This window comes from Oncorhynchus gorbuscha, linkage group LG15 (assembly GCF_021184085.1).
Source record: "Oncorhynchus gorbuscha isolate QuinsamMale2020 ecotype Even-year linkage group LG15, OgorEven_v1.0, whole genome shotgun sequence".
NCBI lineage: Eukaryota > Metazoa > Chordata > Actinopteri > Salmoniformes > Salmonidae > Oncorhynchus > Oncorhynchus gorbuscha.
This window is the reverse complement of record NC_060187.1, coordinates 64,168,628-64,183,243: the sequence shown is the minus strand read 5'-3', so window position 1 is coordinate 64,183,243 and position 14,616 is coordinate 64,168,628. Positions and strand designations below refer to the sequence as shown.

Genomic DNA, 14,616 nt, shown 5'->3' with positions numbered 1-14,616 from the left:
CATGGATGGAATGTTGTTAATATTTTTCATAAATTCATAATAAAATAAAATAAATGTTTTTTATCTGCCAAAAATCTGAAGTTTCGATTTTTTTTATATTTCGGTCTTCTGTGATATATATAAAGTGTAATATTGGTATGCAAACTCAAAATAAATACATTTCAACTCTATATCCTTTCGTTCCAGTTCTCTGCTGCCTGTGACTGGAACGAATTGCAAAAATCGCTGAAGTTGGAGACTTTTATCTCCCTCACCAACTTCAAACATCTGCTATCTGAGCAGCTAACCGATCGCTGCAGCTGTACATAGTCTATCGGTAAATAGCCCACCCATTTTTACCTACCTCATCCTCATACTGTTTTTATTTATTTACTTTTCTGCTCTTTTGCACACCAATATCTCTACCTGTACATGACCATCTGATCATTTATTACTCCAGTGTTAATCTGCAAAATTGTAATTATTCGCCTACCTCCTCATGCCTTTTGCACACAATGTATATAGACTCCCCATTTTTTTCTACTGTGTTATTGACTTGTTAATTGTTTACTCCATGTGTAACTCTGTGTTGTCTGTTCACACTGCTATGCTTTATCTTGGCCAGGTCGCAGTTGCAAATGAGAACTTGTTCTCAACTAGCCTACCTGGTTAAATAAAGGTGAAATAAAATTTTAAAAATAAAAATATCTGACATAATACACGTGTCTTATTTTTTCTATGCCCATCAAGATGTGTGTGAGGTGTATACTTTTGTTTCAAAGTAGATTTGTTTTAAGACTACCAAGAAAAACTACCAAGACTACCAAAACTACCAAGACTACCAAGACTACCAAGAAAAACTTTGTGTGACGCTGATTTTAGCCCACCGCAGTAAAAGGTTATTAAAGCGTCAGTCAGACAACAGGTAGAATGAATGGCTTATTATTGCCTTTTTTCTTTATCCAGAAAACAACCTCTCTGTTTCGGGTTAATTGAACATGTACATCAGCCAGTTTTCCTCTTGTTATAGGTCACTGACTGACAGTCACTCATATCATGTCAGTAAAAAAATTAATTGGAACATTTGTTAGTCTAGTCAGCTATCTAAACTTGTAGTAATCACATCCGAATTTCCGACATGCTCGCAGGGCACATGGCCAGAAGGGCTCAATTCGAAACGAAGACAGTCAAATCAGGAAATAAACTTAAATAACCCCTGTTTTTTCAAGTACCATGTATGTGAAAAAATATATATACACATTTAAGTAACTTTTGTCCTCTGAAGTGTTTGATGGGCCAGTAAAATCCAGAGTTACTGTAAGTTCTACTTTGATTTAGCTATGGCTTAGCTACAGTAGCCCTACAGTATGCCATCAGTCATCATCATTAGTGGAATTCGTCAATTAATGAATTTTAATTGACCTTCATTGACTGAATTAAATATGAAATGACCCCAACTCTTCAGACAGTCAAACAGGCACGTAGGTAGGCAGGAAGCTTGACAGACGATCAGGATTCAACTTCATAGATTGGCTTTGTGCCTGTGGTAGGCTTTTAGTTGAGATTCTCTAAACCATAACAGCATTCCTGCTAGGTGCTCTTCTCTAAAGGAGAAAGATAGTGTACATAGTGAGTGATGGCTGCTCCTTACAGGAGAAAGATGTGCACAGACCTGCCTCCATCCCCTCTCACACCCTACTCCCCCAAAACATGTCTCAACACCCCCACCCATCTATCCCAAACCCAATGTCCCACAACCTTTCCAGTTGCACCAGTCCAAACATCTCTACTACAGGCTCTTTTAGCTTTTTAACATTGTGACAGTAAATTGTGTGTGTGTGTGTGTGTGTGTGTGTGTGTGTGTGTGTGTGTGTGTGTGTGTGTGTGTGTGTGTGTGTGTGTGTGTGTGTGTGTGTGTGTGTGTGTGTGTGTGTGTGTGTGTGTGTGTGTGTGTGTGTGTGTGTGTGTGTGTGTGTGTGTGTGTGTGTCTTGGCACGTTATCACACCCGGTTGCACAAACTATTCTGATCCCAAGATATTTTGTTTTTATTTTACTTTTTGTCTGACTTTGAGGAGTCAATGGCATAACGGAGAGACAGCAATATGTTAGATCCTATACATGTGCAAGCCTGACTCTCTGCATGTATCTGTTTATGTTTTTTAATTCACCATGGGCCTTGAACCATTAACCTAATGTTTTACCGTAGATAATGTAGGAAAAAGCATTTTTTTCAATATGAAGGGTAACCCCATGAAAATAGTTTTTAATGGGTCATTTTTCTTCTCTATGAATCTAGAGGAGTAACTGATCATTTTAAGGAGTCCTACTTCATTTCAGACCACCTTAACAGCAGCAATAGTGAAGGGGAGGAGCTGAGGTTATCTTGCAGCCTATGATTGGAGGCATACAGAAAGGTGGTGGGCATGAACATTTGCAACCAAAACGCACTAATTAAGTCAGACCAACTCATGTGTCAGCTTGAGTCCTCACTCCCTGCACTCCCACTCTCCCATCGCATCACTGCAGCCACCAGTGCTTGTGAGTGTTAGTGTATGTTGCTGTGTTCCCCGCTCTGGAGCTGAGTTGAACTTTTAACCATTCACCCCTAAGGCCATAGTGCAGAGCCAGGAGAACACCCAGGTAACCCCACAGCCATGATGAATTCGGCAACTAACTTGCGGCTGAAGCTGCCCATGGCCTGCATCATCCTGGAGGTGATCATCATCATCCTCTTCGGCACTCTGGTCCAGTACGACGATGAGACAGACGCCAAGCTCTGGCACAAGGAAATCGCCAATGGCTCTTCCAACTACGACAACGACTTTTACTACCGCTACCCCAGTGAGTGACCGCAGCGAGAGGGGTAGGGTTGGGGTAACGAGACCGGTGGGGTAGTAGACATCCCTAACCACTGATACAGAGTCAGATACGTTTTCATCCTTTTAATGGTTATGGTTATGATTAGGTAGTATGATGATCTGACCCTAAATCTGTGGATAAAGGTAACTATTTCCTTGTGAGGGTGGAGAGGATGGGGGATGTGGAGTCCATCTATAGAAATGAAAGGATTGTTCTTATCCTTCTTTGTTATGCTTTGTCTATGTGTCTGAGACTTGCATGGTAGCAGAAGCAGATATGTTGGTTGTTTAGGCAAGTGTCTTGTGTCATTCAGGCCATACATGTATGTCAAGACAATGAACATGACAGAAAAGTTGTCTGAAGCTCAAACGAATCTGACGACTAAATCGGAAATCATTTATTTTCCTTTTGTGTTATGCCACGTCTTGCTCCAGGGCTGTGTTTGGATATCGTCTTCCCACCTAGGGAGTCTACCCCATCTGGCTTTCTTTGGGATGTTACGCACTTACAATATGGATGTGTGGAGGAGATTGGAAGTGGGTGGGAATGGTCATGAGAAATTGAGGTGAGCTGTTTGTAAGGGTTTGTAGAGGGGCAAAGCAACTCTGTTTTACGTTTGATCTGTGCTCAATGCTGTAGATTAGCATTCCCACTCCGAGACCCTTTGATATATAGGGCAGAGTGGGGTAAGATGAGCCAAAGGGGTAAGTTGAGCCACCCTTGTTTCTAGGAAACCATCAAATGAATAATATGACCAAATATTTAGGAAGAGGTCATGGGTTATGTGAAGGAATAAACCACATGGAAAAGTCATAGTGCATCCTTGTAGCTGTGTGGGCTAATATAGTCAAAATGTTTGTCCTTTGGTAAGTTGAGGGAATGGCCATGGGGTAAGTTAGGCCAATGGTTGAGCCTATTGCAGGTTGAGGAAACAGAGCCTGGCCTATGTTAGAAGTGTTTGTTAGGCGTTAAGCCTGTGTTAAAAGTGTTTGTTAGGCGTTAAGCCTGTGATAAAAGTGTTTGTTAGGCGTTAAGCCTATGTTAAGTGTTTGTTAGGCGTTAAGCCTATGTTAAAAGTGTTTGTTAGGCGTTAAGCCTGTGATAAAAGTGTTTGTTAGGCGTTAAGCCTGTGATAAAAGTGTTTGTTAGGCGTTAAGCCTATGTTAAGTGTTTGTTAGGCGTTAAGCCTGTGTTAAGTGTTTGTTAGGCGTTAAGCCTGTGATAAAAGTGTTTGTTAGGCGTTAAGCCTATGTTAAGTGTTTGTTAGGCGTTAAGCCTGTGATAAAAGTGTTTGTTAGGCGTTAAGCCTATGTTAAGTGTTTGTTAGGCGTTAAGCCTGTGTTAAGTGTTTGTTAGGCGTTAAGCCTGTGATAAAAGTGTTTGTTAGGCGTTAAGCCTATGTTAAGTGTTTGTTAGGCGTTAAGCCTGTGATAAAAGTGTTTGTTAGGCGTTAAGCCTATGTTAAGTGTTTGTTAGGCGTTAAGCCTGTGTTAAAAGTGTTTGTTAGGCGTTAAGCCTGTGTTAAGTGTTTGTTAGGCGTTAAGCCTGTGTTAAAAGTGTTTGATAAGGCGCTTGAAATGATTCAAATACAAAAAAGCGATTGTGACTGTGTTTAAATTTGTTTGGGAAATAAAGGTTGTGGTAATATTTCATTCAGTACAGAAATGTGTAGGGGGCTTAACTTACCCTATCCCGGGGTAAGTTGTGCCAAGAGACCACATAGACCAAGCTATGTTTTCAGAAATGTAATGTTTACATCAATTCCGATTATTTCCAGGGATACACAACATCCTTGGTTGCCAAATGTTTTTGGGTGAACTTGTTTTACTTTCTGTGACAGTGCACTCCAGTTCACTGATGTACCAAATACATCATTCTCATTGTCAGTTTTATACTTGATATGCTCCGTTTTGCTTTGTGTTGTGGTGTACAATATACATCAACAGTCAACACAGTACATATTGGAGACATACGGAGACCTGAAAACAGACAATGTGCTTAAGTGATTGCATTCCGTCTGTCTGCGGTCCACTGAAAATAACTGGAAACTAGAAGCTCTTTCTTAAGTGGGAGGAGAAGGAGAGTTAAGTTCTCCAATGTCAATATGGAAACAAATCCGGCATGGGGAGAGATTTCTGTCCTTTGATTTAACCATTTAGTATCTCAGATCTTTATGTCAATGTTTCTTTGATGAGCGTCAAACCCCTCTAACTCATAGGCCACTTTGAACAGCAAGAGGGAAGGAAATGTGGTCTCTGAATAGGTTACAGCATGTCTGTTGTAGTGGGTGTCCAATCAGTCACCAAGGGCAAAGGTATACTTTTCCTCCTCTGAACGTTGCTGTTCCACCTTAACAGATCAGTAATGAAATGCAATGGAAGACTGTTGGGGGGAGGTGGTGGAGGTATTGGGTGTGTCCAATTCTTAGCCTTGTTGAAAGATCCTGTGTGCAACTAGTCCTACCTGTCACCACAACTTGAGGCTTTCCCAATAATGTCCCTATACTTTGTCATGCAGGTGGATGGTTGCAGGTAAGCCCCAGGGTAGAAAGAGTATGAGAATGTCTGATATACAGACATGGGAATGTGTAGGAGGAATGTTTAATTTTCACATTCCCCCCCATCACTGTCTAATTAGTGAACGGCCAGGGGGATAGGGGCTTCTGCGTGAGAAAGGGGCACCGGGGGGAGGAACGTGAAGGGAAAAAGTTGAATGGGGAACAGAAGGTGGGAGGGAGGGTTAGGAGGGAGAGAGTGATTGTTTTTAGACAGAAGAAAATGTTTGCTTTGGCAGTCTGATTTGTGTTTATTGTCATGCCAGCAAGGCTTGTCATATGGATGTATATACACAGAAAGAGAGTTAGGGAGAGCGAGAAAGCAAGAGAAAAAGACTGTGTGGCACAAAAAGGTAATTAAGGAACCAAGTTGAGCTATCAGCCACTTTGGCTAGTAGCATAGTTTCCAGTTTACCCTTGTTAAGGCTGGGGCGTCATGGCCTGGTCAATCATACTGACCACTGTGGTCAGTGTGGTTGACCAGGCTACGGGAGTCATGGGAAACTTTGGGAGTTTAATTACATGAATCTCTGAGAGTTGGATCATGTCTGTTTGACTTTGAATTCAATTCAACTTTGAGGTTGAAGTCTGTGACTCTTTTGAGCTTTCAATCAATTGAGCACATGCAGATTGGACCTTCCCTTAAGCAGGTGAAGCTGCTGATGCATGTTATGCCAGGCTCACTATTTATACTCTTGCCTCAAGCTATTGAGTGATTGAGTACACTGATTTCGACAAAGTAGAAACCTGTTCAAGGTTGGGAAAATTTGAAAGAGGAAGTACTAAAAGTCCATCAGAAGTAATTATTTCAGATCTTTAACCCGTCAGCTTCACTGCTGAATGGAAAATCACCTTCAAGAATGAAACTCACATACAGTAACAGGTGCACATCTGACTACTCTCATTGATCATGTCCTGTTTGGAACTTCAAACGTTTAAGGTGTAGTAAAACAAATTACGGGGGGGGGGTTAAACCAGTGATAGTTGGTTCTGGTTCTTTCAACCGCATTCATCTTTCCCATATTGCCTATCTGCCATGAGATTTCGCTAGCAAACTTGCAATATGGTATCGACTGGGTCCAACCCTTTAGCGAACTTGCAACATTGTTTCAACTGGGCGCTCAATTTCCCCTGCGGATGAGCTCGGGACAGACACAACTGTATTTGCTTCCCCACTTGTCAGCAATACGCATCATTTAATTCAGGCTACAAGAGTGTAGGCTTAATGACAATCGCCAAATATCATTAGACTTTTCGGTGTTTTGTAACAGGGGTGCACAGGGCAGTGTTTGGATCATGAGTTCTTTTGGAGTGGATGTGCAGGTAGCCTACTTTTGAAGGTGATTTGTTTGATAAGTGAAAACATCATCACTGGATGTGCTCATGCCATATTAAAAGGTAATACATGTTTACTGTTAAAATACATGTCTTTACTATTAGCCCCATGGTAAGTTTTGTGCAGCAATAGGAAGTCCCGTGAATAAAATTGAGACCACCAAATGTCACGATATAATTAACCCTCTGCTACTCTATATTGTCTGGGTGTGTAGGTTGACCTCATTGCTATGAGATAAGAGATTTGCTATGGCATGTCAACATGTAGTAGAAGCCTACCATCTCCCTTAGAATTATGGCTGCTCCACTTGACACATGTCTAGAAAGCAAATGATCTCTTGATTGAAAGATACAGTCAGAATTAAGAGAACTGTAAGGTAGTCAGTCATTAGGTTAAAACTGGTCTGTATGTTGGCTCATGAGCACAGGTAATAGATTACCTTTAGGTCTTTTACAATAAATGTCAATGTGTGCAATTTTTTAAATAATTGATTTACCTACTCACTGGTGTTGCCCGTGTGTGTGCATGTTACATTTTCTCACCGCTCTGTAGGTGTCCTTCTAGGGGGAGTATTTGGGCCAACCTGCCAATGGGGAGTTGGGCAGTGGAAATATCATCCATGCCAATGATCAGTTGCCAGGCAACGACCAAGAGATATTGTCCCTACTCCCCAGTGCCATGTGGATGAATACGTCCAGAGGGCAGAGGGAGGTGTAGTAGGCCGGGTTAACAAGGCCAGAAAGCAGGTTGAATGGAGCTATCAGGCACAGGGTAACTTCTCTGTGTCCTTCTATGTAGGCCAACTGAGGCTCCCAAAGCCCCCTGTCCCGCTCAATTTAAATCACAAAATGTTGACTAAAAGGGATTGTTGGTGTTTCGTGGAGAAGTCACCAACTTAGAACGATACTGCTATACTACTGTCATAAAAGAAATAGTCTTTCTCACCAAACCATAAGAAGGGGATTGTTAATGTGTTTACGAGACTGACCACACAGGCAGTTGAATAGTGACAATGTGCATCCAACGCAATAAAATAATCTATAATGTGTTCTCTTCCCTTTGTTCAGGCTTTCAGGATGTGCACGTGATGATCTTCATTGGCTTTGGTTTCCTCATGACGTTCCTGCAACGTTATGGATTTAGCAGTGTGGGCTTCAACTTCCTCATTGCGGCCTTCGCTCTGCAGTGGGCAACTCTCATGCAGGGCTTCGTCCACGGCATGCATGGGGGCAAGATCCACGTCGGAATAGAGAGGTAGGGCTCATGCACACACTAACCTACATTTCATTACTACAATAAACACAACACACCAGCAGATACATGTGATGTGTATACATGGCATGTCATACGGGTGTAAGTGTATACTGTAGTGCATCCCATAATAAACCCTATCATTAAGAGCTGTTTGTCCCTCCTGCAGTATGATCAACGCTGACTTCTGCACAGGCTCAGTGCTCATCTCGTTTGGGGCGGTCCTGGGGAAGACCAGTCCAGTCCAGCTGCTGGTCATGTCTGTGATTGAAGTCACCCTGTTCGCAGTCAATGAGTTCATTGTGCTTACTGTTCTGGGGGTGAGTGAGTGTGTGTGTGTGTGTTTAGGTGTACCATTAAATGTACAATTCATGTCTTCCTGTATATGTCTGTATACAAACCTACAGTAAAACTGCTTTTTTACGTACTATTATGCCTACTCTCCTATTAGGCTTTCTCATCACTCTTGAATAATGTACTTTAAGACGAAGCTTTTTACACCCCTTAAATTAGATAATTTCCCCCTTTAGGCCAAGGATGCTGGTGGCTCCATGACCATTCACACCTTTGGAGCTTACTTTGGCCTGATGGTGGCTCGTGTTCTCTACCGCCCCAACCTGGACAAGAGCAAACACAAGAACTGCTCTGTCTACCACTCTGACCTCTTCGCCATGATTGGTAAGAATACCTCCTGCTCATCGTAAGCAGGAAGTCTGTACATTAGATACAAATAGCCACCATCAACAAGTCGGACAACTTAACCTTCATTTTCTGAAGATGCCAGTTGTGTTTTGACTGTACATACAATGCATGCCAATGTATGGGAATCTGTGTCATAATTAAGAGTACATCCACCTCCCCAGGAAATAAACCTTACCTGTAAGCTTGCTAAACTAAAGGACTATATTACATACCGGTATGCTAATACTTATTTTTCACTGACTGCTCAGGCACCATCTACCTGTGGATGTTCTGGCCAAGCTTCAACTCTGCTGTGACGGCCCACGGAGACGACCAGCACCGCACGGCTATGAACACCTACTATTCCCTGGCTGCCTGCACCCTGGCCACCTACGGCCTGTCTGCCGTTGTGGCTCATGATGGCAAGCTCGATATGGTAAGGGTGATAGTACAGTGTGGGGCCTTAAGAGGAAAATCAGGTCCCTAAAAGTAGTATAGGGCTAGACAGGTGATGCAGACTTGGGGAGACAAAGTAGGGAGAAGTAGGATTCTACAGGGACTATGCAGTGGAAACGAGGGGCTTAAAGTGGTCTTCCCAGATCATTTCAAGTGGGAGTTAGGGACTAGGCATGGTAGGGGAAGGAAGATTTCTCCCTGTGTTTGTTGTCAATACAATCTGGTTCAACTGTATTTTGCGTCATAGGCCTACTAGATATACTGTAACCCTATTAGATGTTATACATGTAAGTAAATATTTGGAATGAATCATGACTCCTTTGGGATTAAATCGTTATTGGCAAACTGAAGCATCATGCAGTATGTTTGCATATACAGACAGGTATTTCAACTCTTGTCAACAGCTGTAGTCAGACGTGCTTGGTGAAAGTTTAACACAACTCTAGATTTCTTACATACTTACATTATTATCATTATTGTTATATTTACTCCCCTCGCTCTAGCGCTTCAATGATTTAAGATATTAACATGAAACTTCCAAATGTGCAGACTGCACCAACATAGATGGCTTGAAAAACGTTTTGATAGTGTTTAGCTCACCAACAGTAACTCTTGAACCGTTCAAGCTAGACACCAAGTCAACTTTCACGTGTTCAGGCTATCCTACCAATCAATCAATCTTTTCATCTACCCGCGTTTTCAACTATAACCAGTCACTACCATCACTACCACTTCTGTAACTTATTTCAAAAACATAAATGCTTTAAAACAAGCACACACATTTTCTTCAGTAAATATACTTTTCTAGTTTAGATTTGATTGATCTATTCTAAACTATCAAACTATGAATCCTCAAACTTTCTCACAAGATACGATTTAAGAATTGGAAACCATCCCCACAAAATGCACGCTGAAGCATCACACCATAGTTACTATCTACCTTTAGAGTATACAGTCATGTGAGCCAGACAAAATATCTAGTTGCTATGTCCCTTGAGGACATGGCTGTCATCTACATCTCGTTCTGAAATCAAGACGGTACATTCCTGTCTAGATGGCAATCAATCTGAAGTTGTCTTTTCTATTCAATGGAGGGAGTCAGTGAACATAGCACATGACCTGGTGATAGTAGTACCGTTCGAATCAGCTCAGATTATCTCATAGTTGGTGAAAGGGTAGTGTGTCCGCAGCATATCATCAAATCTGTCTGCAATCTGACAAGATTTTCACTACACCCGCAATAACATCTGCTAAATATGTGTATGTGACCAATAAAATTTGATTTGAACTCTACACACTCGCACACCCCCACTTTGCATGATGGCGATACCAAATTGTCACACAATGCTGCATTGGTTGGGATTTTTTTATTATTCAAGTATTACATCATTCATCCTACCTTCTCGTTCCTTGACATTGGTACCGTGCAAAATTTGAGAACAGTGATAATTAACATAAACGTACGATTGGACTCTGACAATCAAAATCAACCATTTTGAACAGCATTTAAAAAACGTCTCTCTCCTCACTTTAGGTGCACATCCAGAACGCTGCCCTTGCCGGGGGGGTTGCTGTGGGAACTGCTGGTGAAATGATGCTCACTCCTTTTGGCTCCATGATTGTGGGCTTCCTGGCTGGAACCATCTCTGTGCTGGGCTTCAAGTTCCTCTCGGTAAGACCAACCTGCCATTAGTAAGACAGGATATAGGACAGAAGTGTATGGAAATTAAAATGTATTATCCTCCTGAGACCTAGCAATAAAACATATCTGCAATTAAAAATCAATTATATTACATAAGAAGTGAAAAAGAAAGAAAAGAAAACAATTAACATTACAGTAAATGAGTACAGTAGGTACATTTGTTTTACAGAGGACATAAGTAAGCTATTATTTGAGAAATTAGTGCACTGCTCTGAAAACTCACCAAACTATTCCTGAGATATTTACTTACTATAAGCAATGGAATATCAAACTCACAAAAAAATGATAATTACACAATTACACACACATAAAATGTGATAATTGTGTTGGCAGCCATTTTGACAAACAAAGAGAAAGTTATCCAGGTCACACTCCCACATGAGAAATCATTGAAAAGCCCAGAATATCCTCTCAAGGGGTATCAGTAGGATATGACCGTTAATGATGCTAACAGAACAAGCGTATCTACTTACAACATAAACAGTCATGTTGAGAAACACATCCACTTAATATGTATATGGCACCTTTTGAAGGACATGAGGGTGATAGGGTACATAGACATCACAAACGCCCGCACTCATGGCACTGGCAACTTTCCACCCCTGTCCTCTCAGCCTATCCTGGAACAAAAGCTGAAGATACAGGACACATGTGGCGTCCACAACCTGCACGGCATGCCTGGAGTCCTGGGAGCCATCGTTGGAGCAGTTACTGCTGCTCTGGCAACCAAGGACGTCTATGGAGATGGGTTAGTCTGCCTTTTTTTGACAAGTTGGGAAAGTGTGCCCTCTACTGGTTTTATGGTGAAGCTCCCACTATTGCGCAACAGACAGACTCCCGTCAAAGCGTGCATTCACACAACAGTTTCATTCAATACTCTCTACTCTCTGTGATGCAGGATGGCTGATGTGTTCCCTGACATCCACTCTGGTGAAGTGGAGGCCTCGTTCCAGGGCATACGACAGGCCATCTCCCTGGCTGTCACCCTCGGCATTGCCCTCCTGGGCGGTCTTATCACCGGTATGTAGAGGGACTAGCTAGAGGATAAGGGGATTTAAATATTACCTGCGTGTTGTAAGCACATATAGTCATTGTCTTGACTGGTTTGTTTCACAAATGCATGGTGATATTAGAACTATGCTCTTTTGTCCCTGTATATTGTCCCTTGTGTCTGTGTGTAATTGTATCATGTCCTTTTTCTTGTAGGTTTTATTCTGAAGCTGCCAATCTATGGTGCTCCTCCTGACACCATCTGTTTTGAGGATGGCATCTACTGGGAGGTAAGTTTAGCTACTACACCCAGTCACTTTGTATGGATGAATGGACACACAGGACTCACTGATTTGTACATAGTGTTTGTGTGAGAGTGCAGGGCCATTCAGGCCCATGAAGGGTTAAAGATAGCCAACGATGGCATGCAGTTGGGCCCAATGTTATGCAATATGATATGTGGCCACAAGGTGTCATGCTTGCATTTGGTTACTGAACTCAAAAAAACTGCTTTTCATCATAAGCAAAGCAGTCACCCTCAGAACACCAGGTGGTGCCATTTCACATGGTCAATGCATGCATAATCAGTAATTGACGATTCTCTTGATTAAAAAAATATACAGATTTAGGAATGTCTTGAAATGAGTTAGGAAATAGGTATACTTGCATTTTTATGACTCGATAAGGTGAAAACATGGTCTAAATAAATCATCCACTATATAATTTTCTCTTTCCATTTATCTCTCTCTCAGCTGCCTGGTGAGGAGGGCTCACATGAGGAGTTGACCACTGTCAGGACACCGGACGAGGCAGAAAAGCTCAATGCATAAACACACACACACACACACACACTTGAGATCCACACATAGTAGATTGTACAACCAGGATGTGGCAGCACATGGTGCTTGTGTATGTCTGCCATTTTTCAATGTGCCAATGACCATATCTGATTCACTAATATGGTGGTAGTGTGTGTTCAAATACTCCAGACCATCAGCAGAAGTGCCTTTCACTCTCAGAAGAAAACAATCTCAAGGTAACCCATAATGTGTTTACACCAGACAGAAGCATGCTATCCTCCAAGCAGCATGGGCCATGGACAGTCCATTGCAATATACCTCCTACCAGCTGCCTTATGTTATGTTCCTAGATGATCCTATGAAGCTACAGTATATGACAGAGCTGTATTCTTGAATCATGGTCTGAGAATTTGGATAGGACTAGTGAAACCTGTTTGATGATGCAAAAACAATGGATTAAGCTAATTTTAATTGAGTGTTTTTAAGATTTTGGGGGGCTTCTCCGCTCTTCTAAGAGATGTTACATGCACCAATGTTCAGGGAATTACACGTTGAACCATTTTTAAACATCCGATTGACTAAGGGAAAGGCAAATTCGCAGTAGGCCACTGTGTTGTAAATTCTACATTAAAGCCAAAGAAAATTGTACCTGTTATTAATGTAGATCGCTGATGTTTTCATGAATAGACAATCACTTTTATAGATGCAAGTCCATCATTAAAAATGTTAAGTATTCCAGACTAAAACTATGCGTAGATAGTTGAGTTTTGACGATTGAATATTCATTCTGGGTCAGGATTCTCCTTTTCTTCTATTTCTATACTATGCAATGTATTGGGTAGATTAGAGTTGCTATTGTACAATTATGTACAGTTGTGTATTGTACATAAATGTTTAGACAACATAAAATGTGATATAATTTAAACGACTAGCTTCACCACTACAGACAAACCACTGAATCAAAAGGATTATTTGCTACGGGGGACGAAATGGTGCCGACTTTATTACACTGGAGAAAATGTCATTGCTGTGAATTTAAATGATAATTGAATAATACTTGTAACGCATTTTGGGAGAAATAAATCTTTCAAATGTGATATATATATTATTTTACATGTTATTATTTGATCTTGTTCATTGGACATTTTGAGTAGTTTTGTTCCTTTAATCCGTTCCTGAATATTTAATTGAGCCCGTAAATACCTCAGCGTTAATGCCCGAAATCAGAATGTTTTTTTTCTTCATATACCACATGATTAACACTTTCTGGGATCAAACAGCTTCGGGAAGCAGCTGTCTTCGGCTGCATTTAGACAGGCAGCCATATTCAATTTTAATCAATCAGATCAGCTGAAAAAGAGCTGTTGTGAAAAGATCTAAACCGTCAAAAAAACAACTAGTGGAAAAGCAGATCCGAATTGGGCTGCCTATGTAAACGCAGCCTTTAACATGTGTCTTACATGCCTTGTTAAAAGTGCCCGGAGCCAGTTCATTTCACTTGGGTATGCCAAATAAAAATGTGACTCACATTCACTTTTTGTTCTTCACATTTTCAAACAGTACATTTATATTTTCCAAATGGGCTATACATTTTTTTTCTCTCGCCTGAGTAACCTCCTTTCACTGCCAAAAATAAAATTAAACCATCTAGTGTTCAGCGAAATAACAACACAATGTCAAATACAGGTAGCCAAGTAAAATAATTAACATCAAATCACATAAACCGTTAGTCTCGCGGGAATTCCACCAACGGTCTGGTGTGTATGTAGCCAAAAGTAGCTGCTGCTCATGTTGGTATCTGTACTTGTTGCGCAAATGCCATGACAGGGAGACATATTGGAGTGGTAACGCGCGTCCAAGCAGTTACTCCCGACACGTGGGTACACTGCAGCATCCACCGAGAGGCTCTTGCTGCCAAGGGAACGTTTTGGACATTACAGTGAAAAATGTTAACTTTGTTAAATCAAGGCCCCTGAACTGTCATGTATTTTCGGCACTATGCAATGA

General features: G+C 41.4%; 1 protein-coding gene across 1 annotated transcript; it reads left to right on the top strand.

Moving 5' to 3' along the window:
• Positions 1–2,424: 2,424 nt before the first annotated feature.
• On the top strand, positions 2,425–13,712 carry LOC123997742 (ammonium transporter Rh type B-like). Its single transcript, XM_046302264.1, has 10 exons — positions 2,425–2,821; positions 7,797–7,983; positions 8,150–8,300; positions 8,511–8,658; positions 8,931–9,097; positions 10,652–10,789; positions 11,434–11,567; positions 11,718–11,839; positions 12,026–12,099; positions 12,562–13,712. Exons 1-10 carry the CDS (start codon positions 2,635–2,637, stop codon positions 12,637–12,639), a joined length of 1,386 nt encoding a protein of 461 aa, XP_046158220.1. The 5' UTR covers positions 2,425–2,634; the 3' UTR covers positions 12,640–13,712.
• The last annotated feature ends 904 nt before the right edge of the window (positions 13,713–14,616 follow it).

Coding starts and splice junctions, on each gene's coding strand:
- LOC123997742 (XM_046302264.1), top strand. CDS start 2,635: ATGATGAATTCGGCAACTAACTTGCGGCTGAAGCTGCCCATGGCCTGC. Junction 8,301..8,510: donor TTGTGCTTACTGTTCTGGGG/GTGAGTGAGTGT, acceptor TTCCCCCTTTAG/GCCAAGGATGCTGGTGGCTC. Junction 11,568..11,717: donor AAGGACGTCTATGGAGATGG/GTTAGTCTGCCT, acceptor TCTGTGATGCAG/GATGGCTGATGTGTTCCCTG.